Source organism: Abramis brama (assembly GCF_963993115.1).
Source record: "Abramis brama genome assembly, chromosome: 22".
In the NCBI taxonomy this organism is placed as follows: domain Eukaryota; kingdom Metazoa; phylum Chordata; class Actinopteri; order Cypriniformes; family Leuciscidae; genus Abramis; species Abramis brama.
Window position 1 is genome coordinate 29489983 of NC_139984.1, and position 19308 is coordinate 29509290.

Consider the following 19308-nt stretch of genomic DNA (forward strand, 5'->3'; position numbering starts at 1 on the left):
AAAGTTTCGGAAGCAGTGTGTACGTGATCGACACAACGTGAGGTCGTATTTATTTTTTAACATGCGGAAATTTCGGACGAGAAAATTGTGTTGAAGGAATGTTAAGATTAACTGCTTATTTCTATACACTGACCGCACATGATGAAAGCATTTCGATTTTTAAATGATGTCCATTTCATGCCAGTCTCATTCGATCTTTCTCCTTTCTGTTCCCACCAGGATAAAAAACTGATTAAAACTCTGTTCGACGTGCTGGCTCACCCAAACAATTACTACAAGTACTCCACCCGGGACTCCACGGAGATGCTCCCGCGTTCATTCATACGTCTCATCCACAGCAAAGTCTCCGCTTTCCTGCGCCCGTACAAATAATCCAAGAGCTCCGTCCACATCCACACACCTCCAGTCACCTGGCCTCGAGTCAACGGGATCCTACACACATTTAAAGGAAATACACACGCACACACATATTCAACAGCACACACACAACCACACTATGCAGATTTCAGATGTTTCACTTCACTTTACCTTTTTCTTTTCTTTTTCTTGTCCGTCACCTCCGAGGGGAAAAAAGCTTCTGTGTAGTCTACATGTAACGCAGTCGTATCGAGACAATGAACGTGTTTCCTTTCTCTACGTCACCATTCTGTGCTGTGTCGATGATGGTTTTGTCCGGTCGTATGAACGTTTGCGCGCTCAGTCCTGAGGCGTCCCGTAGAGGAAGACGACGGTTCGGGTGCTCCCGCTCCTCCCGTTAAGAGCGACGTGCGAGTCTAAACGCACGCCTGGTTTTCATAGACATGATTTGAGTTAAAGAGCGTGTTGTACAGACAAAAGAAAGTTGGCGCATGTCAAAGAAAAGAAAATCTACTTGTTGAACTGGAGCTAGCTGTGATCGTGCTTTAAAAAAAATAGGCTTTCCCCAAGTTCCAGCCGTCGTAAACTCTGCTAGTTCTCGGAATAAATGTACAATCTTTTGTATATCTGTACTTTTAGTGTGCTCTTGGTAAGATCTAATTCATATCAAGCATTTCACAATGTTAAAACATTATATTTGAGCTCCTAGAGCATACATGTAATCTCTAAAGGTCATGCTGTTAAAACAGTAATGTTTCGTTAAGGTCTGCCAGTTCAGATTGTATTATTGTCAACTGCATATTCGTCTATTTCCTAATATTCAAGTTAATTTAACAAATCGTGCGTTATTGGAAAGGCTCGGGTGATGAGAAGGTCGGTTGGGATTTTGAGAACGGTGGACTGTTAACACTCATTTCTGTGAGTTTTTTGCAGGACATGCAATTGCTGCTTCTTCAGAAACGTCACTTTAAGCCTTCGGTTTTGCCTATCGCAATTCAAGAAATGTCCTACAGAGAAGAGCAGTCGAGGGGCCGAACTCTTTCACAGGTTGGAAGAAATGATTTGACAGTGCAGACACGAATCACTGATAAACGTAAAGCACGGGGTTGACGCGGATGGACTTTTCAGTCACGAGCAAGATGAAATGACAGTGTTTTGAGTTTGTTTTGCACATTATAGAAGGACCCAAAGAGAAGCAGCGTTCAGGTTACAAGTGTTGGGTTTCACCGGACCGCGGTTAGATTTGCTTGCAAGTGCCTGAAGTGCAAATAGTGTCAGGATAAGCCTGTGGATGTCGACATTTATGAGTGTTTCCTGTATTAATTATGAATTAGTATTCCTCATGAATGTGTTCATAGGTAGAGCCCTTCACATGCGAAAAAGAACCAAACTTCGAGAAGGTCAAACCATACCCAGTTTTTATATGTAACCAGAAAAGGACTGGTCAAAATGGTAGTTTACTGTTGTCTCTTTTTTTTTTTTTTGTATATTGTAAATATGAAATAAACGTAGACTAATTGGAGTCTGAGAGATAAGTCCAAACACAAGTTGTTCTCCCAAACTTGTACTTAGAAACTTTCCGCTGTACTAGCCTCCCTTTCAAATGCGGACACAGAAGAGGGTGTGTTCAGACATCGAGCATCAAGGCCAGAAACGCTCTACGCAAGTACGCAGACGCTCGTCCAATGTACATAAACACGCATTCCTGCGATGGTAACAAGCCTCGGGACTCAACGAGACGATAGTTACATAGCTATACATGTCGACTTTAACTCGCTAAACAAGATCTCAGTAGCTGAAACTTACCGTAAAAAGATCTAATGCGACACATACAGTACTTGCACATTTACATTTGCGTAGAATGTTTTGGGACTATTTCTGTGCTGGGAAAAAAAAAACACACAAAGTTGTGGTGTTGACTGAAAAGCTGGCTCCACATGTGGTCAAACGTGTCTATGTGTAACACTTGACCCAACCTCTTTTTAAAGTTAATCTGTATTCAAACACACAAGAATTGTCCCAGGCCATTTTTTTTTCAAGTCTAACCCTCAAGACTAGATCCTAAAATCCAGAATTGAAACGAACTGAATGTGTGTGGGTTATTTGATGAAGCATTTATTGACGTTTTAGGTATTATGTACATTTTGTCATCTATTACAATGGTCACTAATATAATTGTTTAAATGTATAAATATGATAGAATAGAAGAAAAAAACAACAACACCTTGGGTTAACCCAAGAAGAAGTGAACTGTCAATATTGCCCCACTTGCAGAAACCAGTTCATACTACTAAACATGTTGCAGCACTGCAGGTTGGATGTCTCCGTGAAATGTAAAGGATGGGTCATATGTGAAATAGCCATGATTGCCTGGATGAAAAGTTTGTGGCAAAGTAGTTAATGTTTTGTTGAATGTTCACTAAAAGAAATGCAGAGTATTTGCTGCTCTATCTAGTCAGTGTCATTGGCGGTCTGTGACTGCTTTTTTTTTTTTTTTATAATTTCCCCTTGTCTTTGCTCTACCAAACCCATTTCAAACATCGATAAATGATCAATCCATGTTGCTGTTTAATGTTTTTTTTTTTTTTTTTGTCTGTGTTTTTCTATGGTCTTTTTCCCCCATTTTTCTTTTTCAAAATGTCTTCTTTTTTTTTTTCTTTTTTTTTGAGAAAAAGAAATGACTTTGCCACAATGATTCATGGAATGGGAAATGGTATTTGCACTTGAAATTTGTTTATGCTCATGTAAAAATGTCTGGATTTTGTATTGTCTTTTTAAATGAAAGAAATTGGTGTTCTTAAAGTTGTCTATTTTGATTTCTTAATTCACAGGTACAGAAAAAAACAAACACCAAAGGTAGATGAAAAGTAAACTATATTAAGTCAACTATAGCTAAACTTGTGCCTTCATTATTTCAGAATAATTTAATTTTTTTGGAGTTAAACTTAATACACAGGGTATTTATTTGTCATTGTCACAATAATATTCTGAGCATACATTTATAACTATAAGTTATTCCAGGTGATGTTGGCTAACTCTTGATGGTAATATCATCATGAAGTGGAGTCATTAATACATTTAAATGATGTATCAATCCAGGGATGCAGCATGATTTTAAAAACACACACAAAAAAGTTTTGTCCTACTGTATCATTCACAGACATCAAAAATCAGAATACGACTCAAAAATGGTGCCGATCAACAAAAAGCTTGAGCCGCATGCCTTGTTTTGAGCCTGTCAGTGATGACTAAGACACACAGGTGTAAGTGCAGAAAAAGTATGCATATTTACAACTTTAAGATCGATCCCAAATCGTTTAACTAGTAATTTTATTAATTATCATGAAAAAGAATGTGAAAAAAAAAATTAAAGTGGGGAAAATGAACTAGCATTCAAGGCATAGCTAAATGTGACATTCAGCCTATTATAATGGGTTTATGTTAACACTGTTTTAAGTTCACTTAAATTTATTTTTTTTATTCATTTTAGTATTTAGTATTATTAATAATTTTGTTTTGTTGCTATGTTGAATGGCTATAATTACTCATTTTATTAAGGAAATTTAAAAACAAATCCATTAAATAGAGGCTCATTATAATCACTGTAATACAGTAGTATTACTGTCTCATTCAGACATCAACAATCAACAAAAATCTTCATGCCGCAATGCATGCTGGGTGGCAGCATAGTGCAAAACTCCCAGCATGCATTGCGGCATGCATAAATAATGCAGCTGAACTGTCCTAATTATTTTCTTGAATTCTAACTATTTGCTGTTTGTCGTGACTTTAGTGGCATGTTTTGTGTTGTTCAGTGTTGATCTGTTTATCTGAATACTTTGTTGATTGTCACCATTGTTGAGGTTTGTATGATGAGAGTTGATTGTGTCTCAATGCCGTTTAAAAGGCTTGCACAAAAAATATTGTAGCATCATTGAGAGATGATTTCTGTTCACCTTAAAGGTACAAATACATTAACAATCTTTCTACACCAATTGCTTTTTTAAATCATCTAATTACAGAAAAACGATTAGTGATTAAACCATTTCATGGCACTCATTCAAATGTCAATGTTCAATTCAGCTGATCTGTTCCTCAATTTCTGTCTGCAACAACAAACAAATGCCTTTAGTAAAACACTATTGCAATAGTAAAAAAAAAGGACAAACACTGATCACAATAATGATGATCGAAATGGAAAACACTATTGCAATTGTTGAAAAAAAAAAAAAAGAAAAGAAGAAGAAAAATCAAAGGTCAAGAGCCCAACTAAGACAAACACTGATCACAATAATGGTGACTTCAAATGAAAGATTTCAGTACAACATCATCTAAACCTGTTAATTCTCAATAAGAGCTTCTGTAGACATCTGACAGAAATAAAGTCAGTCTGGCTTGTAATGAGTGAAGACGGTAATGCTGTTTTTGGAGTTGTTTAATCAGATCTTGAGATAATTAATGTCTTCTTTTATCTTCAGATGATTGCATCTAAGGCTGAGGCTGGAAGTCAGTTGTAGTGCTTGTGTTTCTGCTCATCTTTTTTTCCTGTTCTCTTCTTTTACACCAGGGTTACACTAGAAAGACTTATATTAACTTATATTAACCACAGATGTGCCTTTTTTACAGTACAGTTGAACATCATACTGGGGCGTTAGGACCCACTGAGACCGCATGATGAGCAGCGCCCCCTGCTGGACTCACTAACACCTTCATGCAACTAACATGAACTAACAATGAGCAATACATTTGCTACAGTATTTATTAACATTCGTTGACGTAATTAACAAAAGTAAATTTATTTGTTATATTGTTTGTTCATGTCAGCTCAGGTCCATTAAATAATATTAACAGGTACGACTTTTAATTTTATCAAAGTATTAGTAAATGTTGAAATTAACTTCAACTAAGATTAATACATGCTTTAAAATCTTTTTTATTGTTAGTTCATATTAAAGGGGTGGTATAATGCCCCTTTCACAAGATGTAAAATAGGTCTTTGATGTCCCCAGAGTGTGTGTGTGAAGTTTTAGCTCAAAATACCCCACAGATATTTTTACATAGCATGTTAAAGTTGTCATTTTTTGAGGGTGAGCAAAAACGCAGAGATTTGTGTCTGTTCCTTTAAATGCGAATGAGCTGCTGCTCCGGGCACAGGGGGCGGAGCTTCAACAGCTAGCACTCACACAGACATGCAGTGAAAATTTCAAAAACTTTTAGCCTTTTATGTTCAAACCGTGTCAGGCGATGGGGGGGGTTACGTAAATTTTAGCATGTCACTAACCCAGGAGGAATGTCTCTACCAGCCGTTTGTTGTAGTCCTTAAAAAGCTATTTATTTAAAAGACAATATCTCCCTTTGCTTTGAACTTTGTAACTTTGCAGATGTTGTATATGCTCAAACAGCAACATTACACACTAACTAAAGATAGAAAAGTGAAATCATAATCAACCACCATATGATCATAATAACTCTAACTAATATAACAAATGGAACCTTATTGTGAAGCGTTATCATAACATTTGTTGCTTTATGCCCATTTTGTGCTGATTAAATAACCAAACGTTTCTTTTTTAAGAAATGTAATGTTTTCTCATTTTTATTTATACTGAATAGAACAAAGAAAAGAACATGAAAACAAGCTATAAAAATAGTATCCATAATGCTATAGAATAGATTAACATAATTCATATATAAAAAGTCATGACTTCCAAAAAGTGTTTAATCTAGTCATTATAGTTCTTTTATGACAATAAATACTCTCGAGTAAATATTAAATAGTGCTCTGCTCATTTTAATGAAATAAAGTGATAAGAAAATAGCTTTATTATGACTGAGACGGGCAGCTGTATTGTGTGTGACTTTCAGTTTATTTGTCTGTTCCATCGCACACATTGTGGAAGTTTTGGTTTCCACTTCCCGTCTGGGCCACAGGTGACGAAACTCTCTCCAATAAGCCTCAAACCAGGATTGCAGATGATTGTCACAGTGTTCCCGAATTTATAGACAAACCTGAAACCACTCATTCTTGATCCATGTGGCACATGTGGGCGAGGACAGACAATGTCTGAAAGGCACAGGAAATAGTCTGTTAATTCATGTATTCAAATAAAGGGGCCACAGAAATATTTCACAAATATGTGTTCAGCAAAATTCACGATAAATGGAAGTTATTGTCTCCCAAACAAAAAGAAATGATTCCGAACATCCTGAAACGAGTCGTCAGTAATTCCAGTCTCAATTCCTGCATGAAGGTCTGTAACAAATTTGCATAATGCCAGCCTGTGGTCTTCATTGGCTGCCGGTGAACTATGTATACTTTGACCCTCAAACACTGTAGTTGTTAGCCTGACAAGCCAGACCCACATGAAGATGTTGGGTCTGGGAACACACCATTGGCAGGGCTCAATCCGAGGGGCGGGATAAACGGCTGTCTTTCAAATTCCCTCTGCACGCAATAGGATAGCGCTGCAACCAACCAGAGCATTTTCCCACCAGCGGAGCTAGTTGATAGATTAAACTTTTGCCGTATCCGGTCGGTTTGAGTTTGGTTTTTCCAGCTCGAAAGCCAACGGAGAGTTGATAGACACTGACTGCAAAATAAATTTTGTTGCTGCTAGGGTGTGTCTAGATTTCTAGGCTATGTAGTTGTAGCTGAGACTGGTTTGTGTTGTTCATGTCGAGAAGACGCTGTTTTCTGCACTACGAAAGAAAATCCACTTTGATGCACTTCCAAAGGATGAGATAGATACGGTAAACCCGACGCCATCGTTACTGTGCGTATCACTGTGTATCAAGTGCTGAGGAAGAGCTGAAATTCAGATATGGTAATGAGTGTTTGGTTTCCGACCAATCACAACAAACCGGGCAATCTGACCAATCAGAGAGGAGCAGGCTCGCAGAAAGGAGGAGTTTAGAGAGACTGAATCCTTTATCGAACCGTTTCAGACACTGAGAAAAGAGCTGATGCTGCAGTGGATACTATGAGAAAATGAAAGCGCTTGAACATTTTGATGCATGTAAACCTGTTCTATGAGACTCCACAACAAATCTAAGAATCTAAGAATAGCATAATTGGAGCACTTTAAAAATGATGGGCTCTTCCTGAATATATGGCCAAAAAAATCATTGTGCACAGTAGAAACTTTGGTTGGTTCATCTAACCCAACCTGAAAACCTAAAATATCATAAAATACACAACTTCATGCATACGTTTTAATAGTTACCTTTACACTCCGGAGGCGGGGCGTTCCACGTGCCCTCCTGTGTGCAGTAAAGCTCTCTCGCACCAATCAGGGTGCCAGAAGGGCAGTGATAGGACACCACGTGACCGAAGGGAACAGCGTCATATATGGGCTCAGAGATCTCAGCATACTGGGCCTCTGGGGGTGGAGGACAGTGAACCGCTGCAAAACACACAGACACACAAACACTAAATATTAGGAATATTAACACCGTAGGAATCGACCCTTGTTGACTTGTTAGTCTCTGAAATCGCTCACTTGTTTACTCGTTCTCTAAACCCTATATAATGATTGACAGTTGAGTGCACTACATCAGCAAGGAGTAAACGAAACGAAGCGATGAATTCGGACACGACAAATTTGTTACATAACTTTATCCTGCATGTAGCTTACTTAAAAAACTTCATATTGTAATTATACATACGGCAGTGCCAATTAATGCAACATTAATTTGGTTTTGCATGGTTACTCTAATATGAGTGCATAATCAATCAAACAAATCAAAAAAGCTCACATCAAGAATAAACACATTAATGAGTGTACATTATTGTCTTTAGTATCTTGACTCTCCTGTGTAAGCAGCTGTTAGACAAGAGATGATCGCATTCGCTCTCATTTAATTCTGAAATAATATTCATCCACGGCTGTTTCTCGTAACTTCTATCTCTGTAAAAATAGCTATTGGCAACAACACTGATATTGAATTGGACTAATTTGGACACTTAGTCCAATTCACAGATTGATCGGATGGAATTCCCACGTCAGAAATATAAAATCCGACCCCTTGTCAAAAGATATCCGTTTTGTCTGGTGTGCAACCCAGTAAAACCTGTCAACAGAGAGATTTGTCTTTTACCTCAAGACTCTAACAGTCTTCTATCAGTCTGAGAGTTTGACCGAGAAAGCCAGAGAAGAGCAGAAGCAGGAGATGAAGTGATGATAATCTTAGTTGCGTGTGTTTCAATGTTCATCTAGATGTTACACTTCTCAAAGCTCTGACTTCCTCGGTCCCGTACGATTCCAACAAGTGTTGTTATACCAAGGGGAAAACAATGGAAAATGACTGCGTCACAACATCGTCCTGTGACATTATAAACCTTGAAATGGAGACATTCTCTTATCTCGAACTCATGAAGACAAAACATCTCTTTAAACCACACAATCATGAGATTTAACAACAATAGCAAGCATTGCAAGACCAAGGAAATAAGTAAAATAAGTAATATAAAATATAAAAACAACGACATAAATGAATAATAATAATAATAAAATTATTAAATGATAAATTATGTAAATCAAATAATAATAAAATGAATAAATGATGAATCAAATGACAACTACATAAATGACAAATATAAAAACAAAGAACACTGCTTACAGTAAAACAGGTTGTTATTTAAAACCCTTCGATCCTTCAACGCTAAAAGTGTGTTGTCTAATAAAGGGAATTTAAGGCTAAGGATAAAAAGAATAAATTTAGTGTGCAATAACGACTGTAATCTTGTGTTCTATTGCTGACCCTGTTTAGATGTAAAGTAAATGGCATCTTTTGGTTTGCAATGGAGCACTTGCACTGAGCTTCGTGACGCACTTCCGTTTGGAAATAGTTCGTCTCACTTATTTCCGGTTATGTTTACTTTCAGTGTACTGTGGTCAATGAGTTGAACAAACGCCACCTAAAATGAGTGTCTGCAATAAGATTTAAAAATTTGGCAATTTTTATTGACAGGAGAAGGGATATTCTGATGTTTACTGTGTGCAGAATTTTCCAAACTTATCGGAACATGAAGCCGATTCACTAGTTTAGTCAGTGTTCGTCTAAACTAGTGACGCGACGCTGAAGTGTGTGAGAACAGAGCAATAACATCAGTACGAACCACCAACATTTATTTATCTGGATTAAATATTTTAATCATTCTCATTTTTCAATGTCAATCTTTTCACTATTTACATGTTTATGCCCAAAATGCTATAATATTCAAAGTAGTTGACTGTCATTCTCATTCTCCTCTAACGCTGTGTTAAATCAATACTGATTAAATAGCCTAACCTATTTAACATCGGTACAGGCACCTCGCGAGCACTCATTCATTCAGCTATTTTAAAAGACTGGAATGAACACCGGCGCACACAAGCAATCCTTTTAATAGTCAATTTCATTTAAAATGTAAACCCAAAAGGTATGAAATGTCAGAAAAAGAAAATGACGAGCCTATAGGACTGCTGCAGCTTAGTGGATAAATATATTTAGCTATTTATTATTCAGAATGCACAGTTGGAAAGAAAATATATGTATAGGCACATTTCAGCAGGCTCAAGATAATTAACACAGAGATCATAATTCATTGTTTTAATCAATTGGCCGCGATAAAACAAAGTGATAATCTGCATTCTCATGTATGTAGTTGTGCATTGCGTTATTTAAAGGATTGAGTCGAGATTCAGATATGAAATCAAGCTATAGAATAATCCAAAATCTCATAAAGCATCATACGCTCGCACACAGGGATCCTTCCATCCCAGCCTTTATCCCGGCAGGTCCGCATCTGTGGGCCAATCAGCTCATACCTAAAGAGAGCAAACAGAGGAAAAAAGAAATGAAACAAAGATGGACGAATGTCTAATGTTCCACAGTGTGGCTCTGCTCCAAACACTAGTGAGCTGCCTTCACTATTATAAAGCATCTTTTTGTTTTGGCATAGATGGTTCCATGAAGAACCTCAAACACCCATAGAATATTTCCATTCCACAAAAGGTTCTTTAGATTGATCAAATAACGGTTCTTTTACGAACCGATCAGTGAAAGGGTCTTTGGGGAGCCCGAAATTTTTCAATGATATAATACAAGAACCATTTTTGGTTCCCCAAAGACGATTTCTCTTCGTGTGAAGAGCATTTTAATAATCTAAAGAACCTTTTCCCATCATCAATAACCTTTAGTGGAATGGAAAGATCCCGTGGATGTTAAAGGTTCTTAATGGAATTGTCAATGCCAATAAAGCTTTATTTTTCAGAGTGTAGGCCGCTGTCTTCTCTCTAAATGATCTGGAATGTTCTACACGTTTCAGCAAAGTTTAAATGGATTACCAGCACCAAAAATGACTAGATTTATTTATGGAGAAGAGGGAAAAAACATTCTTACGGAAAGAGTGAAGCTGATTGGTTGGTTCTTGTCACATTGCGGAGTTCTGAAAAGTTGGGATTTTTTCATCTTGCTGCGACATTATAATAAGCGTGCAAAAGACGAAACGTGAACGGCCCCTGATTGAGTTTGGCTTTAGCAATGCTTACAGATAGCATGAACATACTGTACATAGATTTGTTTTGTTTTTTGGTATTGAATAAAAGTTATGAAAACATTCTTTTCATACGTATTAATTATTTTAAGTCATTGCAGTGCATTATGGGATAGTCACATGCAAATGTGCCCAAAATAAGGTATCATAGACACCTATCTCTTTACGTACCTTAAAATGCTGCGTATTTTGGCAGTTTACTAGCTTTTGGAGCAGAGCCCTTGATTTAGTTCAGGCATAGTGTCTCATGTAAATTTAACAAAACTCAAAAGGAAGCATTATAATCACCCTTCTTGACAGATGGCTTTGGCTGAATCTCCGAATGACACTCCTGTGTACTCAAATCGGCCATTAGAAATCTCTCCAGCAGATCCGCATCTTTTCCCTTTTGATACAAACATATTTTTAGATTATTTTAACACATCAGGAAAGTCAAGAATGTAAAATCAGTCTGGTATCCAAAACTATCATTAACTGCCTCATATTAAATGTCTCTGGATATGAAGGCAGAAAGCAGATGTATGGTTACTCTAGCAAGAAATGTATGGCTGCTCTCCTGAAACTTCACACACACACACACACACACACACACACACACACATTCTTGTACATCTATCTATTTATGAGGACATTCATTGACACAATGCAATCTCTAGCCGCTTACCCTAACCTTACCCATCACAACTAAGTGCCAAACCCTTAACCTCATTATAGCCTTATCCCTAAAACCAAGTCTTGACCCTCAAACAGGCCTTTAAAGGCTCTCAGAAAGTGAGGACCGGCCAAAATGTCCTCACTTTACTCTCTTTGTCCTCACTCCAATGGTCTAAAACTCAAACTGGTCCTCACAAAGATAGTTGTACGAGCAAATGTTAAAATGTTGACTTTAAAACATACGTTCACATTGGATCCGCAGCGGCGTCCACTGGCCAGCTTGACAGTGTATACTGTCACTCCCTCTGGTCCGCCGGTATCCCAAACCGCATTGGTAACGGATGCGAACGCCAGACGGGTACTCTCTCAGCGCGGAGGACTCGTCTCTGAGCTCCACCTTGGGGTGTGACGGCGCTGGGCCACATTTACCTGTGGGAAATGAGTTTTAAGCACTGAATCTTATCCATATTATTCACTGATCTCAACAACAGAGACAATACTAAAAGAAAGTTGGTCTTTAAAAAGAAGGAAACACTAGTAAACATAACCTGAATCTGGAATGGAAAACTAACATGTAACATGAGTACTGTGTTTCGGTTATGTTTTCCCTGTGCCTGTCATTTGACCCAGGCCTTGTCTAATACGGTTTAAAAACGATGACGTACGTTTAGTCGTGTGACGCATATTGAACCCATAGATATTCACGTTTATACCGGTATTGTGCCTGTTATGTGCATTCACTTTCACACTTTTGCTAAAATATGTTACTTTGCACACTCTTCATATCACAGTCCTGCAAAGATGACAGAAAATGTACTTGCATCTGCTGTCCTGCGGCAATATAAAATGCTGAGATATTTTGCTAAATAAAATGAAGAATTGCGTGATAACTTGATTTTGTCTTGTTCTGTATCTATATCTCAGTGAGATTTTGTGAGGTTTACTCATGCGCTGTGAGGTGAATTTAGTGTTTTCCGAGAAACTTTTGGAAAACGCTAGTGTGGACGGAGTGTTTTGAAACGAAAACTCAGTTTTTAAATCTATCCGGATTAATGTAGACGTATCCCCAGTTTCCCAGTGTGTCTGATGATGTATTCCGTTCACCTCTTGTTATATTAATGAACTGGTTAGTCCCTGTGTATTTAAGCCCTGAGTTCTCCTGTGTTCCTGGTCCTGTCTCGTTAATGTGTCGGTTGTATTTGTCTGCAGTTCTCTATCGTGTTATTAAAAGTTTATAGTTTTGTTTCCTTGTGCGCTACTTCTATATAACCACCCGTGACACATACAACTTAACCTATTTTTGCAGTATATAGTGCAGTATTAAAGACTGAATTCCTGGATAATGTACTGCATTTGATCTAATGGGAAGTACAAGCACACTGCATGAGATACAGTAAGTATCCCATAATGCAACACACTCAACTTCCATTTCAAGGGTGAATGAAGTGAACAATAATTTTCCCCCACATTTTTTTTTTTTAAATATAAGAAATACAATAGACCAAATAGACCAATTTATTAAAAAATAAATATATATATATTGAGAGAGAGAGAGAGAGAGAGAGAGAGAGAGAGAGAAAGAGAGAGAGAGAGAGAGAGAGAGAGAGAGAGAGAGAGAGAGAGAGAGAGAGAGAGAGAGAGAGAGAGAGAGAGAAAGAGAGAGAGATAGAGAGATGAAGAGTTCAGATGCAAAAGCCTCTGGCCTAAGTGCCATCTGAAGTTTTCTTCTAGAATGATCATTTTTATCAAGCTCGTATATTTAAGTTCAGTAATTTCACTTAAATGACAATTCATAGGTAATTTTCATTGTCATTTAAGTGAAATTATTGAATTTAAATATACGAGCTTGATAAAAATGATCATTCTAGAAGAAAATTTCAGATGGCACTTAGAGGCTTTTGCATCTGAACTCTTCATATACATATATATATATTTTGTATTGGTCTATTGTATTTCTTATATTAAAAAAAAAAAAATGTGGGGGGAAATTATTGTTCACAACCCAGTCAAAAGGTTTTTGCTTACCAAGGCTGCATAAATTTTCTCAACACACAGTAAAAACAGTAATAACTGTGACAATATTATTTCAAGTTAAAATAATTGTTTACTATGTTTTAATATAATTTAAAATGTAATTTATTCCTGTGATGCAAAGCTGAATTTCCAGTAGCATTACTGTCACATGATCCTTCAGATCTTTCAGCAAGGAAGCATTCATTTATCATTTATCAAAGGTGACAGTAAACACATTTATAATGTTACAAAAATGTTCCATTTTAAATAAATGCTGTTTTTTAACCTTCTATTCATCAAAGAATATAATATCAGTCAGTCGCGTCATTCCAAGGTCAGTTATTCCAAGATTGCAACACTGCATAATGATAAGTTATCCCTTAAACGTCCTTCTTGTTTGAACTTGTTTGTCTTCTAAGGCTCAAAGCTGCTAGAAACTGTTTTTCTTCGCATTTAATGAGCTAATAAAATATTTCAATTTAAATTAATATTATGTCTTATTATTAACTCATGTGGAAAGTAGACGTGTGATAAGCAAGATAATGAACATCGGTCGTAATAAACCCCTTCAGTGTGATACAAGTCAGGGTCCTGATCACCTTGTCAGGGTTTTGAGGTCATGTGACTACAAAGCATACTACTGTTTGACACTTTTTTATGGTTTCAACACATTAATGCACCAACCAGTAGCTGAAATCCTTTTAGGGCGACACTCAGGCAAGCCCTGCCATTGGCCGTCTGGCCCACACGTGACCTGTGGTGAGCCAATCAGATCAAAGCCCTCACTGCAGCTGACGTCCACTGTGGATTTGTACAGAAAACTAGATCCATGTATCCTTCCGTTTGCCACAGTAGGTGCTGAACAGCGGATCACTGATAATGAACAAGGGTAAAAATACTCTTACTGCTTTTATTTGTAGTGAAGAACAATTTGCATTTAGCAGACACATTTTTATCCAATGGCTACATTTGACATGTAAGATTTTAAAATGTCTATTTGTTTACCAGCTTGTTTAGATACATGTTCTTCTTTATCAGGATGCAATTTTGAAAGAGCTGATGTTATCAGGATAAAATTACTTTATTCACAGTATTAAATGCAATAAAAAAAAAAATTCCCAAAACATCATCTGTGCTTACTTTGACACTTCGGCTCATGTGGGAACCATTTGGCGCTGGTGTTACACATGAAAACTCCAGATCCATTGAATCCCTCATTGCAGGTGATGGATACGTACTCTCCCGGCACGTAAACAGACTTCGGCTGTTCCACTGAACCACTTTTTCCCATTTCAGGAGTGGGACACATTTTGCGAATGAGATCAACACCTCTTGATAATAAAACTTTTGAGATGAAGGAAAAACAAGGAGAAAGACTGAAGTGAAGTGAATATTTATACAACACATTTAAACAGGTCAAATCAAATGTTCCTTAATGTTTAAAGATAACAGGAATAAAAGAGCATTTATTAAAGCAAAGTTGCAAAAACATTTTCATTTCACATGTGAACGGTTTCTTAAAGGAGCAGCGTCAAAAAAACAGACCATTCAAAAGGTCAGAGAAAGGGTTGAAAATGGACATGAAAAATATAAACACATTGTTTTTGGCACAAAAAAAAAATCACCAAGACTATAAGATGATCTTTTCATGTCTATCCAATGTTGGAGGCTGACATCTTTCTGATGTTAAACTGAGTTTAGAGCAAGAAACTACCTTTAGTGAGCAGAATGCATTCTTCGTATCACTTGAAATGAAACAAACAGATCACGTATTCAAACCAGCGCTGCATCTGAAATCGCATACTCTCTTGAGTAGGTAGTTGTTTTGAATAATGAATAACTTCACGCTAAAAAAGTATGTTCTATATTATGAATTTAATCTGAACATACTACATCCACCATGTTGTCATTACATCCTACATCCACATGTGCGTCACTTTAAAGCCATTCACAAATGCTCTCCCATGGCCTCATGGGATAGTAAAGTGTCCATCATATGCGCACTTCACAATCACAATGAGTACTGTGAATTATTTTGACACATACTGTCTTTGCCTTCTATATAGTATCAAAGTATGTGATTTTGGATGCAGCTTAAGTGTGAAAACAGCCTTAATTACCTTTAGGGTGACACTCAGGCAAGTTCAGCCATTGGCCATCTGGTCCACACGTGACCGCTGATGAGCCAATCAGATCGAATCCCTCACTGCAGGTGATGGTTACGGTGTCTTGGGGTGTGTACTCTGTCCTCTCTCCGGGATAAATCCTTCGGTTTGCCACATCAGGTGCTGAACAGATGATCTTTGACACTAAACCAGGCAGGGGCGTAGCCAGAACTTTTTTTCCAGGGGTGGCCAATTAAGACCCAGTGATTTTATAGGGGTGGCAAAAAATAATTAATTAATTCCTGCTTCAAATCTAGAGAAAATCAATTAACATGCAAACTGTGAAGCCTGCGTGTAACAGGCTGCCTTAAAACGGATGTGGAATGGCACACATTAAACTAATTTCATGTAACTGCATCTGGATCATCGTTCCTGTGTAATGATTGGATTTTTGTCTGACATAAATTCTCTTCCATAGCCATAGACAAGGAGTCTCCAAGACTCCGACACAAACGCCATCAATCACCCGTAGAGCTCCTTGAGTAGACTAGAATCGATTAAACAGCTTGCAGCTGTTAGTAAACATTCATTTAGCAAAGTACAAATGCAAATGGCTGCACATTTCTTTGTGCTATCACAGGATGTGAGTAATACAGGCTACTCTGTGTGTGTGTGTGTGTGTGTGTGTGTGAGAGAGAGAGCGGGGTATAACCATGTTAATTTTGTTGGCTAAACGTTAAGGTTTTTGTCCATTCCATTGTGCTACTTTTACATAATTTTTCTATGTAAACATGCTTGAACATGTTTGACTGTTGCGCTCGGTTCTCGATCTGCTGTGTTTTTGTTTATGTTTGTAAAGCACGCATTTGCAGCGTTGCCATGTCCACTTATTATAGGCATCTTTGAGCTTGTTATTTTTCCCATATTAATAGGTGAAGTGAGAATTTAGTTCAGCTGGAGTGTGAACATTGCCTTTGCTTTGTGCCAGTGTCTGTATTTGAATGTAAAAAAAGACAAAAACTTGACATGTTTCCCCAAAAGCTTCTGATGATGAATTATCAGTAAACACCACTAGAGGACGATAATAAACTGCAGAGCCCAAATCTTGGAAAACCCACCTCTGATTTGAGTCAAACTCAATAGATCAAAGCGGATTTACTGCCATACAATCCTCTTACACCTAATGCACTGTAAAGGTCTGGTGAAACGCTACTGCATCATGCTTTTTCATAGTTTATGGTTTTTAGAAGACATAATTGCATTTTATGAGTGTGTGTATTGAGTATTGTAATTGATGTATACAAGTTGAAGGGTTGGGGTGATTTTAACATGACAAAGGGTTAAAATCACCTTCACAGATGGGGTCTGTCCCGTTCCAACCATTTTCCTGACACATACGGACCTTTTCTCCTCTCAAAACATATCTGCATGAGAAAACAAGTATATTAACAACAGAAAAAAGACATAAAACATCATGAAATGTGAAACATTATTAGCCGGTGGGGGTGGGGGTGGGGGTGGGGGGGTTAGTGCGCGTGCACATGAAGGGTGGTGTGGGGAGTGGAGGAGAGAGAAGCATGAAGAGAGAAGTTAGCTAGAGGAGAGATGTCCTAGACAACGACAACGACTAACGTTAGAATTATATTCTCTTGAATTTTGATATGGCCGACACACGACCAAAGAGACGACGTTCCGATGAACAAATAGCAAAGAAGAGGGAAAAGGAGAAGGAACGTGCAAGTCCCGAATTTACATCGGAAAAGCATGGAAGGGAGGGGGAGGGGACGGGATGAGGAGGAGGGAGGGTCGAGCTAGCCTCCGTTTTGTTTGACAGTACTTCGAACGTCAACAAGAAGTGACGTCACCGAACATCGCTTAGAGCACCTTTAAGAATCAAAATAAGCTTTCAGTACCCTGGATTGCACATAGCAATGGCTTTATCACCGAACGATTGTCCATTTCGTCCGTATTGGCCATTCTCTATGTCACCCAGTGCATTGCACTTTCTCTCTGTGAGAATAAATGAGAAAATATGAAAAGGTGGAGTGCAATGAATGAATAAGAGATATTTTAGAGACATAGATAAATGGATTCATCTTACTTTGGCATTTCATGGTCAAGGCTGTCCAGTGTCCTTTCTTACAGTATGATATTCGACTTCCTTCTGATTGTGAATAACCCCGAACACATCTATAAGCCACTTTTTCCTGGTCATTGAACTGTACTTTGTTAAGGTATTTGGAGTCCAGCTGCTTGTCCAGATATTTGGCTGGTTCACCACATTTAGTTTGAACCCTTGAAATGGACACTGAAAAGCACAAAAATGATAGAACTGAAAAAAATGCTTTTCATATGATTAGGTAATGCAGCTTTTATTAGTTATGCATTTTGGCAACCATACTGAAAATAACATTGCAACTTAATCATCAATATGAAGTAAATACTGATAGTCTGAGTAAAGTGATTTGAGTGTAAATGTTGTAAAGAACGAATGACCTGCAACTGGAAGATATTATGCAATCTAGATGGCAGCAAATCTATTTTAAACGTCATGGGAAAACAAATTCTTAAGGTAACGTTATGCACAAGAAAATAAAATACCTCCAGTTACTTTGACCTTAAGTTTAACTTTATGTTTATGCCTATTTATGAAACTACAGAATCTTCCAATAACCTTGAATATTGATAAAACTGTTTATACATTATTATTTATTTATTTTTAAAATCAGATGAACCAGCTTACTGATCTTACAGGTATCCATCATACTAGACAAATAAAGTTGTTTAAATACATTCAGCCATTAAACTAAATAGCCATAATCTCACAAACATAATATGTGGAAAATATATAAGTCTCTTGAATAGCGGATCACTGCGTTATACGTCTCGACGTCATCTGACACAGAGTGCCACGTTAAGTGCTTAAAGTTGTTGATTATAATGACGCGATCTAGTTTTGTTACATTTAATGTAACCTTATTTAAAAGGTAAGGCTACTCACCTACAAAATGCGCAAACACAAGTACGAGTATAATCCCCCAAACAGTCGCCATATTCACGGATTTCTGCAGACGAAGAGAAGGAGTCTGTCTGAAGGAAAACAAATAATGTGTTCAAATTACATTCCTAGTGCTTGTTATAGATGGTTAACGTTATAACACGCCCGCTGTCGTGACGAAATCAAACCCTGCCCTCATTCGGTGTAAATCCGCATAAACACTTCTATATTCGGTATAGTTCTTGTAAAACAACAATAAACGACCTACTCATTCAAATAATATCAATAAACTACAAACTTGAAAAATGCGAATGGAACAGAACATTGGTCGTGGTTTTGATCCTCGTGGCAAACATTATCCAATAAAACTAACTTTTATTTTTTATTAGCCTACTATCTTAGTGACTAGCTTTTTCAGTTACTCTAGTATTAGGCTATATTAATAATCAGTACTATAGTTTGCTACTATACTAATAGGCCTATTTCTATTAGTAGCTTACTTTTTCTTTTTTCCTTTCTGCCAAGTTGATTAGGAGTGACTAGCCTAGCAAATGAATGAGACCAGCAGTGACTAATTGAATATACTTACGAAAATTAACCATGTTTTTTTGGCGGATTGACTACCATTTGTATACAAATACCAT

The 19308-nt window shown here is 37.4% G+C and overlaps 2 protein-coding genes across 5 annotated transcripts in view; one reads left to right on the top strand and one right to left on the bottom strand.

Annotated features, from left to right (window-relative positions):
• scube3 (signal peptide, CUB domain, EGF-like 3) overlaps positions 1-3248 on the top strand; it is a 120255-nt gene extending 117007 nt beyond the window's left edge. For all 4 annotated transcript variants that reach the window (XM_084099083.1, XM_084099085.1, XM_084099082.1 and 1 more), the window contains one exon: positions 220-3248. In XM_084099083.1, the coding sequence (XP_083955209.1) occupies positions 220-372 (153 nt within the window). In that variant the 3' untranslated portion in view covers positions 373-3248. The remainder of the gene's footprint in view (positions 1-219) is intronic.
• A 2687-nt stretch (positions 3249-5935) lies between these two features.
• Positions 5936-18958, bottom strand: LOC311073430 (complement receptor type 1). The gene is made up of 12 exons (XM_084099200.1): positions 18668-18958; positions 17768-17974; positions 17580-17676; positions 17017-17090; positions 15682-15897; positions 14702-14905; positions 14246-14434; positions 11792-11977; positions 11183-11279; positions 10093-10166; positions 7581-7760; positions 5936-6421 (listed from the first exon to the last, which is right to left on the bottom strand). The coding sequence occupies exons 1-12, from the start codon at positions 18717-18719 to the stop codon at positions 6219-6221; spliced, it is 1779 nt and encodes a 592-aa protein (XP_083955326.1). The 5' UTR covers positions 18720-18958; the 3' UTR covers positions 5936-6218.
• Between the last annotated feature and the right edge of the window lie 350 nt (positions 18959-19308).